This window comes from Acomys russatus, chromosome 11 (assembly GCF_903995435.1).
Source record: "Acomys russatus chromosome 11, mAcoRus1.1, whole genome shotgun sequence".
Taxonomy (NCBI): domain Eukaryota; kingdom Metazoa; phylum Chordata; class Mammalia; order Rodentia; family Muridae; genus Acomys; species Acomys russatus.
The window spans coordinates 22,554,639-22,575,238 of NC_067147.1; the positions used below are offsets into that span (position 1 = coordinate 22,554,639).

The following is a 20,600-nucleotide window of genomic DNA, read 5'->3' on the forward strand; positions in this document are numbered from 1 at the left end:
TATTTCTCACTAATATTTTATATTGTTCAACTTTGAAATTTTTCATTTAATTATTTAAGCCAAATGATCATGTTGAACTGAGATATTCTTAAAACAAGTTTTCTCAAATACAGAGGAGAGTGACCTTAAAGATAGTGGTAAAGAAACGAGAGGCACTTACGCTAACATTGCGAGCCACAGGACACAGAGGAGTGAGCTGCTGACTAGAAAGGAAGCAGTGTTCAAGTCCCAAGGCCAAGGAAGAGAGTAAGTAGCGTGGGTTCAGACAGCCTAGGAGTTGCTTTAAGCTGAACACACAATAAAATGGAGGACTTCAAATTCAAGGATCTCCGAAAACTCCTCTATCATCTCAGTGTCTTCATGATCCAGGTGGAGCAGTATTTCAGAAACTCTCTGTGATGGCTTAACTAAACAATGTAGGAAGTCTTAGGATCGGTGGACTACTTGTGAAATAGTCGTTGTTAACTTGGTTAAATATTTAGTTTTGTATAAACCAAACTGCAATTTCTACTTCTCTCTTGTCTCTGTGAAAGTAAAAACACGCACAGAGCAATTATATCATGAAGAGTGAGGAAATGAATTATTCAAAGCTGTGCAAGTCAGAGATGTGTTCATAATTGATGGTTAGTCGGAATGGGGAGGATGTGGAAGGAGAATAAATATCACATAAATAGCTCAGAAAATATGCTCGAAGCAGAGTGAGATAATATTTCCTACCTAACCCAGGGTTTTGGCTCGGTTGTATTGCTGATCCCGAGGGTGGAAAGGACAGCGTGTATACCTGCGTTAGGCTGCGTGGCTTTATGTACAGCGTCAGGTATCTCATCACATGCTTCCCTCTAGAAATGGGCCAGTAATTTCTTACCTTTATTAAAGTCTAACAGAAAACTTCACCATTTCCTTTGAAAATGAATCAAAAAGCAACCTTTTGTAGATGGGCACTTTTAGTGTAAATGGAAAATTGATAACACCAATTATTATATTTGTTTACAGTTGACCTACAAGGTTTTTTCAACCGCATTATGGAAAGGTTTAAGACTTGATCTCTCGTATAGTGTGAGAGAAAACGTAGTAGATACCATGAAGGTAGAAGGGATTGATTTTAACTGAAGTTCCAAAGTGGGAAATTAAGATGTAGAATACATTGGCCCCAAATATAAAGAACCAGTTAAATGTAAATCATATCTATCCCAGAATTTGTAGCTAATTGTTTATATTGATACTGCAGTCAATTCTGTACCAACCAAGTGCGTTTCTTATGTATATACAGTGTATACAACTTGGTTTAGAAACTAGTCGATCATTTAAATCTCACTTTGCTTTTGGCACTCTACTGTGTCTTAAGGATTAGCCCTATAACTGCAACTCAGGGTTAGGAGAGTGACAGACTATTTTAATCTGCCTGTTAGTTTAAGCTTAAGTTAAAAGTGGTCTGATACCTTTCAGATTTAACAAATGAAGCCTCTGGGGATACATATCTATGTAGCTATTTACATTTCCTGGTGCCACCAAGTAGGGCCGTGTTAAATGAAGGTATTTCCATCTAAAACATGGCCAGTTGTGTGCTTAGCTACAAGGTTGCTAACTGCGCAGCCATGAAGGAAGCTTCAAAAAGTCCTCTAAAGTTCTCATAAACAAGCATATAGTGTCCTACTCTATGCATATTTGCTGTAGATTAGTTATTAGTGGCCATGTATAATAATAAATGCAGTACAGTATTTTACACTATTGAAAATCAATGTATCTGCTTGGGGCATTCTACTCCCGTGTCTGGGATCTGCTTTGAAGCTCCTGACATGCCATTCTGTGAGTTCTCATTGTTTTGTTGCTTTTTGTCTTGCCACTTGAACGACAGTACTTAAGGAGAAAAATATATACCTCCATATACCTAAGTAGAAAAAGGTGACACAGCTTCTGAATGCAGCTCTCCCCTTCAAAGAACACAGCCCTTTACTGTTGCTCTGCAAAAACTGCCCAGCTTTGTTTATTGTTCCAGTGAATGTTTGTTTTACTGTGTGCTTCCTTGTTCTCCTCTGGTCTGTATGGACTGGTTGTTTCGAGGCTGTGCTGCAAGACTGTCTTAGATATGCAAGTGGCACTGGAGCTCGGTATTTTAGACTAGCAGTACGTGTAACCCGATGGAAGGTGACAGTTGTGGACCTAGGACTGTGATTGTGCTAGTGATGTTTCTGTGTCCCAACCTCTGCCCTTTCATCAGTGTCAGGACACAGCCAGACTTCTCTGATGTTAAATGTGGGGAAAATGCATGTGTCCTTATGAGGAAGGCTGGAGTACTTGTGCAGTGGATTGTTTTAGTGCATAGCATGGATTATAAGTTTTAGAAATGCGTGTGAAATGTTCCCTTATTCTACAAGTGCTTATTGTTGTTGAACCCTAGCAAAAATCCAAGGTTTTGAAGTGGAAACATCATTCTAAGAGAGTAACATATATAGAGAAATATCTATTCTAACCTGATCAATGAAATATGACGGAAAAATATTTAAGCTTTATACATAATGTTTTAAAACATTTTGGTTTGTAATTTATTATTGAAAACAAAACAAAGCAACAACCAAAATTGGAGGCAATTAGGGATAACCTAGAAGCATTTTAACCTCAAACTGTCTCATTAGGCTTGCCATTCTCCTAGAAGTCCACTGGAGGGCAGTAGTAAGCAATAAAAGTGTTTTCATATGCTTGGACACACACACCCCAGTATGAAGTTAAATTCAACATTATTTAGAAACCTTAATATTTTAAAATGTTTATTTCAAGCTTATTAAAATCCAAGCATTATAATTAATTTTCTTGATAATCATTACAACTTAAATATGCACTTTAAAAGCAAGCCAAAGCTGGGTAGCCAAGTTGGTGGTTATTGTCTTCTCTTGCTCCTTTCAGTGAGATTTCAGAGAGGTGAAGTATCCTGGTATCTTCCTAACTCTTGCTACTTTATTTTCTAACATACTTTACATGATGCTGCTGAGCAGTTTACTTCAGCTCGTTTAATAAATACCTCTATGTATGTAAGAAAAGAATTCCATGTTAATCAAGAGTTCTTTCTCTTTTTTAAGGGTTTTAATCAAGCATTACTTTTATAGGCACATTATCAGCTTAGTAAATGACCGTAGAATAAAGACAGGAAGGAAAAGAATTGGAACCTAATGGGAACATATCAAATAGTCTCTGCTCTAGCTTAGAAGCCTGAGTAGCCAACTTTAGCAGAGCAGTGATGTTAACCACGCATTGTTATGTATTATAATCAAAGCACATTTGCAGATCATGGGAATTTTCTCAGACACAGTGTAATTAAGCTGAGGCTTGAAGTGCACTGAAATTTTCTAATGAAGCAGGGCAGTAAGTGGCATTCTGGGGAGAGTGCTACACCTATCAAAGAGTGACACAGCAGAGCTTGAAGTGGGTCACTAGAAGGTTTTAAGAGTGGTGGACAGTTGGGGGAGAGATGAGATTAACAAAATGATGAGAATGCAGGATTATTTTCAACAGTCAGTCATGCCCACATTAAAGAATTAGTAACTCCCGTAACACAATCTTAAGGGAGATTCTGAGGAGATATACATACACACACATGCATATATATGTGTATATGTATATGTGTATAGGAATATATGTATATTCACATATTTATAAATTGTTTATGTTAAGAATGGGTGGGTGAGTAGAACCTCTCTGGCTATAGCAGCCAAAGGTATTGTATGCTATTTCCCTGTCTGTTTTCTGCATTGACCCTAGTAGCATTTTCCCAGAATCTTCTCCTGTGAGAAGATTTTGAATGTTATCCTCCTGAGTCCTGGAGAATCTTAAAGCTTATTAACTAGAAGATAACATAATCTGGTGTGGGTATTGGAGTGAGATCACTTTGAAGCAGCATTGACGATGGACTAGGTCAGATCAGTAAAACAGTCAGGAAAATGTGCACACACCTGGGCTTTGACAATAACCTGTGAATCAGGAGCATGTCACATATGCTGACTAAAACTAACTTCCCAGGGAAGCAGTTTTAAAGTATTTATAGCTGTCCATCACAGAATGGGGAACCCAGACTCACACCCTCTTCCCCTATGGGGGAGACTGAGTAGGAGGTGGTTGTGTGCTTAGAAAAAATATGAAAATGATTTTAGATGACAAGCTTGCATCTAGTCAGAGTCTGTTGTTGTAACCACGAGGTAATAGTTGTCAGCATTTCTTAACTATTAAGGTTTATGTGTCTTTGAATAATGGCCACATAGCAAATGCCATTGAGTCTCATGTTGATGGGTATAATAAAAAAATATCATCTGGGAATAGAATTTGCAACTGAGTGGCATGTTTATTTTCAATGTTGGAAATTAATTGTTGAAATGTATTTGAAGATTAGTAAGAATGGTTGTTTGTACATAGAATATTAAATAAATTGTGTATAGATAATTAGTCTACAAATTAGTCATCAAATATTAGGAATATATTTAAAGGTTTACTCTATGTAATTGGTGAAAATTATTTTTTATACTCATGAAAATAATTTTGTTAGCTCGGCATTCAGTCATATTAGCCTGATTAGTCTGTAGTTGTAAGTTATCACTTTGAAAAAGTCTTACTAATTAGTTTTGAAAACATACCTGCATATGTGTAATTGGAGCAAATAAAAAATTCTGAGATGCTTAAGAGTGTGATCAGGGCTGTATGGGAACGTTGCTTGGTGGCCTACTTTACTAGTTCACTACTACTCACTTTCAAGTTATTACTTTGAAGGACACTATTTTGAACCTCAATGTTGTGTATAAAATGTTTTGAATTGCTTTATTAAGCATTTACATGTCTTTCTTTTCAGGCATATGGCATGTCAGCATTGCCTTTAAACCTGATAAAAGGCACCAGAAATGCTACTTATGAGCGCCTGGAGAACACGGAAGATATAGAAGAAGTGGAGCAGCACATTCAAACCATTCGGTCAAAAGTGAGTTGGTGTCTCGCCATTGGAAGCATAAGATTACCTTATCTTTGTGGTCCTTCGTGATGTGACTTCACCATTGACAAACTCAGAACCCTTTACTTTGTTTGAATTTTGTGCAACAAATGTTCCAAGAATTACGTCTCTATTGTTAATATTTAAAATTTTTTCTGTCAACATATAGGATACAGGCAATTTGAGAATTTTTGCTGGTGTTTTAACAACTAAAAATAACCTACTGCTTGTTTATGACTTTGCAAGTTCTCAGTCATCCTGATTTTATGTGTAAAAAAACCCAAGTCAAATTTTGTGTATTTGTTGAGCAGTTTAAGGTTACATTTAGTCACATGTGAGGCAAGTCTATTTCTAAGAAGAAAACAATTCTGTCATCTTCAGATCACACACATTTTTTCTTAGCAACAAGAAAGGCAGTTTGAGAGTACAGAGTATCAAGTGGACATGCTATGTGGGCCAAGAAGCTCTCTTGTTTAGTTTTATTTTCATCATTTATCTGGGCAGGGGTGATGGGACATGGGCACATGCTATAGCACATATGTAGAAGTCAGGGACAAAATTATGGGAGTTACCTTCTTTTACCATGTGAGTTTTGGAGACCGGAGTCAGGTCATCAGATATGACACCATGCACACTTTCTTGCTGAACCAACCATCTGACAGGGCCTAGAACAGTCCTTGATTAAGGAATGGAAGACTGCTTCTCTTGTCTGGGTGGGTCACGACACAGAGAAAAGGGCATGCTGCTACCTAGCTAACTTTCTCCTCTTCCTGTCTTATCAAGTCTGAGGACCCCAGCCATGGGGTGCTGCTACCTGTATTCAAAGGTAGCCTATTTTTCCTCAGTTGATTCTCTCTGGAGTAGTCCTCAAAGACATACCTAAAAGTGTGCTTCATCAAGGCTATATGTGTTTTCCTAATGCAAGAAAATCATGATGAAATTAACCATCAAAAGTCCAGCCTTTATAAAGAAGATACCCCAAAGGATCGCTGTAACCCATAACATTCTATCCCCATGCTGTACTATAAAATGCAGCTACTCTAACTTTAAGAGTCCCTGGTATTTTAACAGTCCCAGTGCTGCTAAAATGCCAAAGTCCTGAGGGAAAGGGGTGTATTCTCTTCATTATGAGACCCTGTAAGACAGCAAATAAAGTTAATAATTGCACATGCAGTGGCAAAGAGCAAACATTCTTACTGCAAAATAGGAAGAACAGGAAGATAGCAGGGAAAGAGGACAAACAGCAAACCTGAAGTCTCATGTTTGGCACCTAAGGCTCATTGTGGGACTGCCTGTTAACAGTGAGCTTGGATGGCTCTGCTCTTCCAATTTTGTTACTGGTGTCACATGTGGGCTCTTGGTTTGGTTTTCCTCAGTATCTACAGCTTTCCCCAGCAGATGTCTCATATTTCTGGCGTCTCCAGTATTCTGGGGTTTCCATTGCAATTGAAGCTTTACCTTCAGCACTTCATGATTAGCTTGCTCAGAGCTCTCTGTAGAAATACCAACCCTGCTACATGCTACTTGGGCTCCGTGACTTTCAGAATCTTGCTGTGAAATTCACAACACACTCGTGGATATATCTCAGACGCTTTCAGAACTGTCACTGAGTACAAGACACCTTCTGATGCCAGCTCAAGAATTAGCCCAGTCCCTTGGGCCACATGTGCAGTGGCCTCTGTGTACCTTTGTGACATCCTAGGGAAGCACCTCCTTTGGTGGCCATTTCCTGCAGAGTGTCCTGAAGGAACCCTTCTTTCAGGTCTCGTCTTTCCAGGCAGATCTGAAGTATTACTACTTGCAGATCTCAATGGGCAGAGAGTTACTTTCCAGCCCCCTTCACACCACCCAGTGTGAGCCGGTGATTTCTCTGCAATGGTGCTGGTCACAGAAACACCTAAGGCTGTTTGTCTGTATCCATCTTGCTCCATTATGACCTCCTCGTGCTCTTCTTCTCACTAACTCTTCACTCTTCATATGTTTGTCCCATAATGCTCAGCATAATTCTAAGACGATTGAGCAGTAGCCCTCTCATAGCTTGAAGGATATGCTGTCTTAAAACTGTCTCTAGTACACAGTGTAGTCCTTTACTTTTGATCAGTTTTCAGCATCTGGAGAGAATGCAGCCAGATTCTTTGCCAAAGTGGAACAGGAACAGCCCTTGCTAGGTTCTGGTTAGAGTCACTGTTTCCGTCCTATACTTCTTGAGTCCTCCGTCCTTCCACTGTCCAACATGCTGGCCTTCTGAACTCCCAACAGGAGTGGTCCGTCAAGATAAGCTATGAAAGAGGGCAGTTGGTTTCAGGAGGGCCTGGGGCAGCCATGAAGACACATTTATAACTATGGGAGGCTCTCCTGAAAGGTTTTTTTGGAGGAATTATATTCATTACAGTAGCATTCATTGCTGGAAAGTGTGTGTTTTGACCTTTGGTTCTTAGCGTTTTTGCATTTTTAAAATAGAACTCCAAGTAGATATTTGTTCATCTGATAAACGTAGGTGTGTTCTCCATCTTTTCTGGGCTTATTTTTATGGGGTGCTCTTTTTTTTTTAATTAAACATATTTTTATTTTTTACATATGTATTTTTGTTATTACACATAGATACTGTTGGCTCAATTTTCTTAACCAATATATTTTATTACGAACTTATTAACCGAGCATATGTCCCTTTATAACACAACTAACCGAAACAATAGGAAAAAATGATTAAAGAATAACAAAACTGTAAGGATATCAGTTCTGAGGAATGATTCTCCTGACATAATCAGCAGAATTACTTCTGCTGGAACCTGGAGTATCCAGAACCCGGAACCTCGGCAGGAGCCCTCTTATGAGTCATTATGCCCACATACATGTCTTTACCATGCATTAGGAATACTGCAGATGCACATCAGGCAGCTCCATTTCAGCATTGGCCAGACTATGTCTGTTATACTGTAGTGTCTGTTGTTTGAGTTGTGCATTCGCCTGTGGAGAGTCCAATTTAGAAGAGCCTTAGTTTGATCTGCTAAATCTGCTGAGTATTTTGTTAAGACTTTAATGATTTGAAAGGAAAAAAAAAACCAACCTTGATTTTTGTTTTATTATTTGTAGAGCAAAGATGGTCGACCTTTGTCAGCAAGGGATAGACGTGCCTTAAAGCAATGTGAAGAAAGATTAAGAACACTTAGGAAAAGAGAGCGGCACTTAGAATTCATTGAAAACAGCTGGTGGACAAAATTTTGTGGTGCCCTGCGCCCCCTGAAGGTAAATGGAGTTTTAAAAAGTCATCTGTCACTCTTTTGCAAGCTTCTGAAGTCCCTGCGGAGAGGTGGGGCTCTCCCTTGGCAGTATTGCAGCACTATGCTAAAGAGCATGGACTGTGAGGCTGAAGTAACCAAGTTTGAGTCAGAGCTCTGTGATTGGTGGTTTGAACAAGGCATTCAGCCATGAGAGGCCCACTTACTCCTGTGTCATGTGTCATTAGGAGATCCGAATGAAGGGAAAGGTAAGTAACACAATAAGCTCAGAGCTTAGTCTGTATGTCTGTTCTGCGCTGTAATGGGAGACAGGGATGCTTATTAGGATTCAGAAACCCTGCCTCAAAGTGGCCGCTTGCCTTGATAATTGAGCATCTGGAAGCATGTAAGGCTCTGTTAATGAACTGGAAACCATTACTTTCTCCCTTTCGGAATCGGTTGTTTCCCAGCCTTCCGTTCTTGCCACTTGGCATCTGAATTTTGGTACCTAGGGCCGTGATGGTGACTCAGACTGAAAAGTAACTGACACTGTTAGCTGAGAAACCAAGGTTTATGCGTTCTACCTCTGGGGTACTTTCAGACATCAGAGTTTTATAGACGGCGATTTACAAGTTATAATTTATGCTGTACATTGCATAGATTGACTTGAAGTCAAGTTAGGTGGGAAAGTAGAAACAGGTTGGCCTAAACTTTAAGAGAAATGTTTCAGATCTGTGTCAGGTGACATATGCCTTCAATCCCTGTATTTGGTAGGCTGGAACTGTAGGCTTGTGGATTCAGGCCAGCCTGAGCCAAACAGTGAGACTGTCTGAAAAACACAGAAGAGAATAATGTTTCAGAGATTACCATAAAAGATGGGCCAGACAGGGTGAATTTTGTTACTGCTTTATCTACTACCTCAAAGGCTCCTCTTTTGACATTTAAAAATGAGTATATCATCCATTAAGTCAGTTAATTCTCCTAGGTGGCCAGCTTTATAAGTGTCTCTTGAATGCTTGTTTCTAATCTTTATGGTGCTGGGGCTGTCTCAGGGCCTCGGTCAAGGTAAACAAGAGCTCTACCATTAAGCCATGCACTAGGCCCACAAGGAAATACTTAAAGGACCTCACCCCGCTCCTTTTTCCCAAGGTGATTTATCTTATTGTACCAAAAACCTTAACTTTAATACTAAATTCTTTGTAGTGCCTAATGAATACTTAAAATGCAATCTTTGTCATCAGCTGCCTTCATTAAAGCATGCGTTATTTCACTGAACATATGTTTAGAAGATTTTTAAATTAATTTTATTAAGTGTACAGATTGATTTCACCAAATATAACTTTGTCAATGCATAGAACACCCACATATATCTCTAAATGTACTTTGATCTTGTTCTCCGCAGCCCAGAGCAGTAGTGGCCTTTCATACTTTAGTTTATGCGTTCAAGAATACAAAAATTCAGAAATGCTTGCTTTGCCACAGCACAATGTTATATGTTAAAAAAATATATTTTATATATGTTTATCTGATTTCATGTGAACATATGCTAATGCCAGGGACATATAAGCATTCTTGGATCTTTTAGAGTGGGGATTATAGGTGCTGTGAGCCACCCTATAGGTGCTGGGGACCAACCTCTGAAATTGCCAAAGACTTCCTAACCACTCAGCTCCCTCTCCCTCCCGCCCCAGCAGTGTTTTTATAGTCATCCATGTTACTTCGTTGCGCTTTACTGCTAAGTAGTATTCTGATGTATCCATATCGCAATTGCTTATCTTGATTATTTCCCTTTTGAGACTAAATCTTTGTACAAATATAGGCTTTCCTTCATTTTTCTTAGACAAATGCCTTGCAATAGAGATGTTGAGTCTAATGTTTAATACCTAACTTTGTGAGAAACTGCTCTAGGGTTTTTGGGTTTTTTTTTGGGGGGGGGGGTTATTTTGTTTTGTTTTGACAATCCTTACACTGGTTTCCTTCAATTAATAGTGAGACTTAGCTGCTGCACATCCCTGTCTCTCTTACATAATGCATTTGAGAACTGCCCTGCTAAGGAATGGTAGCAGCTCATGTTTTGTTTTGTTTTGTTTTCCATTTATGTGCTAGGTAATGATACTGTTTTATGTGGTTGCTCTTTGTAGATCTTCTAAAAAACCTGTGTGTGAATCTTTTGACCATTTTCTAAATCAGAGTTTTCTCCTTAAATAGATATCCTAATTAATTTATTGCATTTACTTATGGAGATGTGTCGGTACATATTACAGTGTACAATCATCAGATTGAATTTTTCAACTATGGCTATTATAGATTTGTTAAGTGTGCTATGTCAAGGACTTTGCCAAATACATTCATTGCTGATATTTCCCAATTAATGCTTTTTTATCTTCACATTATTGCTCAAGCAAATCCTTCTTATATCTTTGTAAAATCCAATTTATTTATTTCCCATTTATGCTATGTTCCTAGAAATCTCTGTCTCTCCTAAGGTAGTTTTCTCCTATATTCTCTTGTAGAAATGTTATAGTTCAACCCCATGTTCAGGTTTGGGGTCTGCGCTGAGTTTAATTTGTAACTTAAGTTTTATTTTATATAGATGCCCATCTTTCCAGCGCAGTTTGTGCAAGGCTGCCCTTCCCTCCTTGGCCTGGGGCGGCTCTGAGCCTCTCTTGGAGCCTCTGCCCCACTGATGTGTGTGTTTGAGCTGCAGCTTCCCTTCTGACACCCTAGTCAGGCGTGAAGGCGGGCAGAAATCCTTCCAATTTTATACTCCCTTTTCAGAGCTCTCTGGATTGTGATAGGTCATTTCCATCTAGATTTTAGAATCAATTCATAATTCTATAAGACACCTGTTAAAATGTCTACTAGGGTTATTCTGGATTTATAAGATCCATAAGTAATTTGGGGAGAACTGATGTTTTAACATTACTGAATTTTCTAGTTTATGGCCTGTTTACTTATACCTTATATTTCACTGTCAGTATTTCTTATATTTACTATACTTGCTTAAAAATAACTTGAAAAATTGCTTCCACTTCTTTTTTATATTCTGTTGAAAATCGTATTATTGATTTTCAACTTTCAATATTCATTACTCATTTGTAAAAGTTAAGAACTTGCAACCTCGCTGGACTGTCAGTTCTAGTAGCATTATTGTAGATTCCTTAGAAAATGTTTGTTCTTGGTTGTCGTAGCTACTAAAAGACAGCTTTACTTGTTCCCTTATAATGTGAGGACTATGGTGTTGATGAGCTTCCCCAGCAGATAACTATAAGAGGCTTAGTGTCCTACTCAGGTACTTCCAGGAGATTATAAGACCTTTCAAAGTTAGAAGCAGCCTTGTCATCAGTAGTGTGCCTTGTGAAGGACGTTAGGACCCAGCACTGTCCACTTCCTAACTGCTGTGAGATAAGTACCATGCTCCCTTGAATATCTGTGATGCATTTCCTCACCATACTCCAAAAAGCACAAGGCCAGCTGACTGTGAGCCAGAACAAGCCATTCTTCCTAAAAGTTTGTCATGTCAAGTTTTTTTCACAATGATCAGTGTAGACTAAAATGATGCTGACCAAGAGATTTCCAGGTGTGTATTTTCCCCCTTTACAATTTTCCTGACTGAGATCTTTAATACAGACAACTTGACATTTATTCCTATTTGTTATATAAATGTGTCAGATCTGAGTAGTGTTGTGAATTCTTAGCAATATTGCTGGTTACCTAGAAATAAGGCAGGCACACCTGAAGGAAATCCTTAGGAATAGACTGATTTTTAAATAATTTAGAGTATATGCAAGAAGGTAAACACTTCCCTTTTTCTTTAAATGAGATATGTTGTTGATGAAGGTGTAGATAGGTTGATTTGCTCTCTGTACTGCTCACTATATGCTGAAATTGACTTACAAGTCTCTGATTGTTTGTTTGTTTTTTGTTTGTTTTGAGATAAGTACTCACCATATAGTCCTGACTATTGAATGCATAGGAATCTGCCTGGCACTCCCTCCTGAGTTTCTGGATTTTGTGCATGAGCCCTCATGCTCAAGTTATATTCCATCTCAGAATTTGACGCCAGTATTGCCTTCTGTAACCCCTGTTTGTTTCAATTATAAAGGATATATACAGAAATCCAGAGATACTTTCTGTCCCCTCACCCCAATATTGTGTTTTCTCCTGTGAGGATGCCTGTTGCTCTTGTGATTCAGCGTATCCACCCTCTCTGCAGGGTATGTGAGCCTCCTCTCAAAGTGCAATGACTCCTAGCACAGGCTTTGCAGTTGGTGAGTTCAGGCTTCCATCCTTGCTCCTGCTTGTTCCTTCATCTTTCTGAACCTGTCTTCTACTCTTTAGAATGGAGCCATATACTTACTTTTATATGAAAATTAAATGAAGTAATTTATTCCGTATACTCTTTGTTTCTGAGGCTCTTGCTACAGTTTGTATATACATGCTTTTCAATAGTTAAAATACAACAGTGGAACTAAAGATGATTGTTCTGGTATTGAGATGAATTATAAACGTAAGCATTTAATTCAGGAAAGCTAGAGGCTCCTTTAGTGAGAATCTATACATTTTCCTAACCATATATCCAATACTTGGATAAAGTCTTTTCTGGGGGACAGGGTGCCAATCTTAAAGCTCTGGCCAAATCACTGGCCTGATTAATCTAGATCCATTTATTTAAATATAATTTGAGTTTCTTGTTACTTCTATTGAGTTACAAAGTGCTGTTGCTAGTGATATCACACATTTAATCTTCCCTTCTGATTTCTTCCTGAGCTTTAGAGTTGGCCATTTTAAGTAGATTTCCAGCAATGAAGCACATTCATTGTTTTGTACAGCGTTACCACTGCTCCTTCCCATATTCCCGAACAGAAGCATCCTGCCCATTAAAAATAATTCCATTTCCTAATGACTGCTATTCTGTTTCTTTCTCTTAGAGCTTACCTATTCTAGGCACATAAAGAGAAGAGTATAAAAAATGTACTATAAAATAGCTGGACCTTCCTACTATTAGAATAATAATAATTGGTACCACAAAGCAAGATCTAACTATTTGCTGTTAAAAGAGACATGCTTAAAACAGCAGCTGAACAAGACTAAAAATAAGGAGGTATTCAAAGAGAGACAGACAAGCGGAAACCATGGGCAAACACAGTGATGCTGATGTTTGACAAAGTCAGATTCAGTAAGAAATACTAAATGCAAGGAAACAAAAATGTCTTTCAGTAAGCAGGATAATGCTTTTGATAACCTCTTCTTTAGGACTGTGAATATCTTACCTTAAATAGCGAAAGGGACTTTATAGGTATGATTGAGATTATAGACCTGTGATTCTCAGGGTGGTATCAATATAACAACCTGAAACTTAAAAGCAGAACATTTTTGGCAAGAGAAAGAAAGAAATAAACAAGTAACATAGAGATCATCAACATGTGAGAATGACCTCCTCTGGTATCATTAGTTAGAGAAGTGAGGCAGCAAAGAGACAAAAGAACCAGCCCTGCTCCTCAGAGAGTGAATGCGAATCCTTTCCCTCCCATAGTCTCCAGAAAGGGCTGTGGCTCTGTTGGCAGCTTGGTTTGGGCATTGTAAGATTTTAAGGCAAGAGCTAGATAAGAGCCATTATGTCTAGATGTACCACCCACAGCAACTAACAGGTTAAAAAAAAGTTTAGGTGAGTATTGGTTTTGTGACCAGAGATTAGAAAAAATTACTATGGCTGAAATGGAAAATGAACACATTTTTAATCTGAAAAGCTCCAGTTTATAATTAAAATGTAGCAGCTATGAGTTTTTGTTGTAGAACCCAAACCAGTGCATTTTAAAAAGCAAAAACCATGAAAGATTCTAAGAGACATACTGAAATACAGTAGTAGCTGGTTTAAAAAGATCTGTCATGTACAAGGTAAGATATTTCATGGAATCAACATTGAATAAATATATGGGGGAGGGACTGAAGAGATTGTTCAAGGTTAAAAGTACTGGCAACTCTTCCAGAAGATTCTGATTTGTTTCTAGCAGCCACATGATAGTTGACAATCATTTGTAACTGAGACTGGAAAATCCCAGGAAATCTGACACTCCCTTCTGGCCCCTCAGGTACTGCATGCACATGGTGCACAGTCACACCTGCAAGCAAAACACCCTGCCAGACTCTGCCAAGACAGGGTTAGCAAGTCCTCAATGGTTCCTGCCTCACAAAAATGTCTGTCAGATATACTGGGCCGGAAGGCTGAAGATGATGCTCCAACAATATAGAAAGTTTTGGGTGATTGTTCAGGGAACAACTGTCTCTGTTATCTTCTCATTTTGGAAACTACTAACCTGTACTCCCTGTATACTTAAGTGATTAATTTTATTCCTTCTCAAGTCTCTGATGGGGTTGAAGACCAAGTAGTTTAATTTTATAATTAAGCTTAGTTGTTTAGGGGTAAGATGTTTTTAGGTCTAGATAGATGTTTTAAGTTGATAAGGAGTTACATTCAGAATTTTAGATGTACCAAGATTAAGAAGATGTTTTCTTGAAGATTGCCAAATTCAAATAGTCAAAACACTATGACTGTAACATTTATATAATTCCTGACTGTTTCGTGGTTCTTCTTGCTGTAGGTAGTTTATTGTATATATGTGTCATAATATAAATGTTTATGTGAAAAAAAAATAATTTTAAAATGCTAAAAAAATACATATAGAGGACCCAAATATAATAAGTAGTAAGGAAAAGTATCAGTAAATACTATAAAGTAGATATATTATACTCATTATTCTAAATAAAATTTATTGTAACTAGTAATTTAAACAATCAATAACCCGAGGCCCTTTTCACTTGAAAAGTAACCTTATAATCAGCAACTCTTGAGTGAGCATACAGTAGAAATGAAACCAACTACAAAATTTTCTAAAACTTAATGATGCAGGCTGAGCATCCCCTGTCAAAATCTTGCAGGTCTGGAGCTCTCAAGCACTCTGTGGTACTCAACAAGTTTCAGAATTCCTAGGATTTCCATTTTTCTACTTTGCGACTTAATGATGTTCAGTGGTAAATTTTATACAATTATGCCAAGGCCTGGAGAACTTTTAAAATTGGAAACACTTCTGGTCCTACACATTTGATAAGGAATACTCCAGTCTGGAGGAGAAATGCCCATAGCACTGGACCCTTTCTGGTGACAACAGGAGGGCAGCACTTCCATCTGTTCTGACTGTTGAGCTGAGGCTGTTTCCTGAGTTGTAGGCCTGATGCTGCTTCCTGTCTTTGCACTAGATGATGCACTAAATCAGTGCTCAGAGAAACCCATAGCCCAGAGCGTGCCTATCCGCAAAAATGGAAGCAAGTGAAGAGTATTTAACTCCAGCACAAAATGTCAAGCTACGAAAAAGCTAACAAAAATCAGACACTTAAGAAAATAAAGATAAGAACAAAGGTGATGATGATCCAGGGGAGGAGACAGAGCAATTAGTCATTCCTGTCTAGATTGTTTGTAATAAATAGACAGTCCATGGCTGATTCTGGAAAAAGGAACTAAAACTAACTGCCCAGGCAAGTGCCCGCTTCTAGGACTGCCTAGGAGAGCAAACAATAGATGAAAACAGACAGTGCAGAGAAATGCTCAGAGAAGAGCCAAGGCAGACTGGGAGGAGCCAGCTTTTGCGAGTCTGCCATGGCTAAGTGTAGGACCATGTGGGTGTAGAATAACGGTCCGTTAGCACGCATAGTGTCATGATGATGAAAGCTCAATGAGTACAGCACAAATCTGTGAGTCTGTGTCAATGTCAGCGAATAAGTCAAGTACAATAACGCTCATTGAACAAAGAAATTTAGAAAACCCAGAGCCATTAGAAAGGAGCATTCAGCAGGGGACAGGTACTTTTTCTGAGAAGAGACATTAATAGATATTGACATTAAAGGCAAGAGTTTGCTGAGAATAACCTTTTACCTATTCTCAAGTATGATGCCACAAAACTTATTAGTTATAGAAGGAGAAATGGCCCTTTTGCAATGGAGAAACCTCATTAGATGTGGGACAAATAATTTGTGCCTCCTGATATGATACGTTCATAGGGTTCTCCCTGCCATTTCTGTCAAAAAAAAAAAAAAAAAAAAAACTCATGAGAAATAGACCATTTAACTATAAAATAATTGCCCTGGTCTCAAAATGTCAAGGTTATGGGGGAAAAGTAATGAGGACTTGATCCAAACTGAAGGTTACTAAAACATGTGATGTTGGTTTGCATTTTCAGCTAGAAAAGATTGCTTTTCCATAAATGACATGGACAGCTCAGTTCAAATTTGGCTAAGGTGCTATTGACATTAATTTCCTGATTTTTATGATTGAATTGCTGTTTAGACAGAGGTACTAAAAAAACAGTTGATCTATCACTAATCCTCAAGCTGTCCAGTATGTATATGTAGCAAAAATAGGAAAGCAAGCGAACATGCAAACCTCGGAGGATCTGGCTGAAGGATGCAACATGACCGAGATGAAAAAAAAATTATGTCTCTTCTTCTTCTCTCTCCTCGCTCTGCAGCCCTATCTTTACCAGTCCTCTTTTCAAAGATCTCTTTCATTAAAGTGATACTCTACTAAATCAATTGCTTCTCGTAGATAACAAGGAAAAATAACTGCATATAAGAGCTGAGCGATGCTGCATTGATATGTAACCATGAGACTTTGCGTCTTTGAAATAATACTTGTGGTGGAGCTGATAGCATTTTATCTTTCAGCATTAAAAATTGTTTTAATGGGGCCACTTGGAACATGTAAAGAAACATAATTCTGTTCACATATGATAGTTCGTATTGATACATCCTGTCAGGACTGGACAATGGAAACCATGTAGTTTCCTTTTGTCTGTGTGGAAAGTCCTGATGGCTGATATATATATATACATAATCAATTAGAGGACTAGGACAATTGCTATGCAGAATGCCTACTGCTCATTGCACATGGAAAGCCTGGTGCTTCCTAGAGAGAAAGTTTAGTTTGAGTGACCATTCTTTTCAAACTCTTCAGTGAATTAACTTCGCATTATGTGGCTTAATAAATACCTTTAAACACCTGTGATGTTAAAAGAATAATAAAGAGTTTATATTGGAAGTAATGGTAGCATACTCATTCCCTTTTTCTGCACCAACACAGCCTTATTTAGAGTAGAGCTCCTCAGCCTCCACGCACATGTCTGACCTCTGGTCATCTGCTTAACAAGAGGAGATGTGTGCATTAGGGAGGCCAGCAACGCCACCTGTTTCTGCCCCCATAATGCCCAGACAGCACAAACTTTTCCTAAAATTGTGACCATATGCGTGCAGTGCCAGCAGAAGCCAGGAGGGGACTTTATGGTTGACTGGGGATCACTGCAACATGAGAAACTATATTAAAGCATCACAGCATTAGGAAGGTTGAGAACCACTGTCCCAGTGGCTCAAGCTCTCTCAGTCAGTTGAAGTGAGGACTTCAGTACACAAACCCAGAAGATGGGAGTGTGCATGCATTTACAGTAGAAAGGCATCTAAATAGTCTACATCCTTAGGGAAATACAAGATAAAGTTCAGGATTCTTCATTTTTTACTAGAGCTGTTCACTCCTCTAATGTGTTGCTTCTTGGTGTTCCTCGGTTTGCCTCACGTCAGCTGACATGCTGTCTCTTTAGCTCTTCTGCCTATTCAAGGCTGCTGCTGAGGCCTTCACTTCAGTTATTCTAGTCTTCACCTTCAGTTATTCTATTCTTCAGCCCCCTTTTAAAAAGCTTTTCTCTCTTCATTGTTATTTATTTCCTGAAACCTTTTAATGTAGTGATTTTAAATTTTTAAACAAAAAAATTGTAGATTAATTTCAAAGTTTGGGTTTTCTAAAATGCTTAATAACTCTTTTAACTCCTTTGTGTTTACCATATTTTCTTGGTTTCATTTTATTCATGATTCTCCCTCCCTCCCTCCCCCCTCCCTCCTTCCCTTCTTTGTCATATCCTTGGGTTTTTATGAATTAATTTCGCAAGGTCTTCATTTTTTGCTGTTCATGCCAGCTCCTATCAATTAGCGTGTTGATTAAGAAAGAGATTTTCTTAAACTGTTGCAACCCATGAGCCTCAGCCTTTGTCTGAGCATCTCGCTGTGTGTGCGGGTGCAGTGTGTTACCAGCTGAAAAGATCCAATCAAGCTCCCACATGAGATGGTTTGCCTTTTAGTGGATTAACCTCACCTGTTCTCATAAGACCATTCTGATCCCACACTTGAGATGTTAACAAAAACAGGTTTATCTCTCCTTCAGGAGAGCAACACCAAGCAGGCACATCTCAGCCTAACCTCAGCTGTACTTCCTTCCTGTGCAGTCTCAAGCAGGTGTATAGGCCTTCTCAGAGCTTCCCTGGGCATAGAGTTCCTTCAAGATTGCTAGGCAAGTATCAGAATCTGAGACTCCAACAGATGCTTCATTTCCTAGACCTTCTTTTAAAGATTTTTGGTTAGTATATTTTTATACACTGTTCACTGACCCTTGAGGCCATGCAGTTCATAGATTTCTTGTCACTGTTTGCAGCCATCACTCCTGCACAAAGGCTTTTAGCACTGTGGGAACACCAATCCAGGTCAAGTACAGGCCACTTTATAAGTAGTTTTCTCAAGAACCACCAGGCAGGTCAAGTGATGGCATTTTTCTGGGAATGATGCTTTAAAACAGCTCCAGCCCACTTTTGTGTGCTGTGTTACCTCCAGATGGCTGGCCTCTGCGGCTGTTTTCAGGATGGCCATAGCGTTAGAGTGGGAAGTTTGGAGTGAGGGCAACTTGAGGTTCGCTGTGCCTTACCTAGGTTCAGCCTCATTTTCTTGAATTAATGGCCCCAGATTGCTGTCTGTTTCCATTAATCTCCACAGTGTGAAAAATGTTGGTTCCAGCCATTTGTGCTAGCTCCTTTATGTTTTTATGGAGAATCAATGCTTCACTTGTCTTCTGACTTCTAGTGATGCCACGTCTGCAGCTTCATTTTCATGTAGAAATTAGCATCTTGGCTAAAATGTAATCTATGGCTTCTAGGTCAGCCCACTTTCTCACCACTGGTGTGATTCTTCATGTCTAACTTAAGTTCCCATATGCATCATAAAGTATTTAGACTCTATGTTTGTTCAGTGATCTTAAGTAGCTAACTAGTCTAACTCATAGTTAGACTGGTAAGACAGCTAAGGAGTTTTGTACTTCATGGTTTTTTGTTTGTTTGTTTTCTTTGTTTTTTTTTTTTTTTGTTTTTTTTTTAAAATATGACAAAGGGAATCTTTGTATCTTCAAGGTCTGCAATTCCCATGTTATGTTCCTATATGACTAACTGGAAGCGGGCAGTATTGCAAGCCGTTTCTTACTGACGTAGAGTTAGGGAGCGATATACCTCACCAGCTGATCCTCAGAACAAGGCTTTGGCCCTCCACACTCCATAGGCAGCAAAAGGTGATGTCTGGACCTGGTAGTAAAGGAAGCTATAACCCCTTCATGTCCTTAACAGCAAACATTTGGTACCACAAAGGAACTGTCTCAGGGTGCCTTACCAGCTAAACCCTTTTTAAATATGAATTCTCAGTGGAGCCCTGCCAGTATGAGCTAGGTCCATGTAGTGTTACTCACTTCCACAAGATCCTCTTGACCTTCTCTTTTGCTGTCCTTCCTACTCATCCAGTCCCAAGGGCCCTCTGTGTGACCTGGAGAATTCACAGAAGGCATGCCTAAGCCGCTTTTTCAAATTAGTGCTTCATAAGCTCATCCTGTTAGAGCAAGTAGAGTAATATGTTAGTATTTGCTTCTTTTGTCCCCACACTCCCAGCAATGAAACACACTTCAGTATCCTCTGAAATGAAATTTCACGTTCATCTGTCCCTATCAATTCCAAAGGAAAAGCTAACCAGAACTGGCCTGTACTTAGGACAGAGCCCTTTTCCTGTGGCCTTGCCAGCCCTTTACCTTGACTCAGGTGTACCTTGACCTTCAACACACAGCAAAAAGCCAAAACAGCAACAAAAAGTGCAAGATTTTTCTGCCATAGAATCCATCTTTTTTTTTTTTTTTTAAATCCTGAACAGTTATTTAGAAACTCAGTTTCCTTTTTTAAAATGTCCATTCCTAAAGCAAAGTTCTTATTGTAGGGGATGAGAATTAAAACACTTGTTGTATTTACCACAGCTGTCTTCTGTGACAGTTCCTCTAGCAGGAAGGAATTTCACTTACATAGACTTCTCTGACTTGAGATCTCGTTAGCACTGTGTTTTAGCACTGTGTTTGTGTGTGCAGGCATGTGTGAGTGTGTGTACATGAGGGTTTGTGTGTGCAAGTGTGTGTCCGTGTTCATGACTCTGTGTGTGTGTGTGTGTGTGTGTGTGTGTGTGTGTGCGCATAAGGGTATGTGTTCAGAAGGGTTTGTGTGTACAGGCATGTGTGTGTGCAT

The 20,600-nt window shown here is 38.9% G+C and overlaps 1 protein-coding gene across 1 annotated transcript in view; it reads left to right on the top strand.

Moving 5' to 3' along the window:
• Lmbrd1 (LMBR1 domain containing 1) overlaps positions 1–20,600 on the top strand; it is an 87,572-nt gene that overhangs the window by 44,393 nt on the left and 22,579 nt on the right. Inside the window, exons 8-9 of the mRNA XM_051153000.1 lie at positions 4,832–4,957; positions 8,060–8,212. Coding sequence (XP_051008957.1) covers positions 4,832–4,957; positions 8,060–8,212 — 279 coding nt within the window. The remainder of the gene's footprint in view (positions 1–4,831; positions 4,958–8,059; positions 8,213–20,600) is intronic.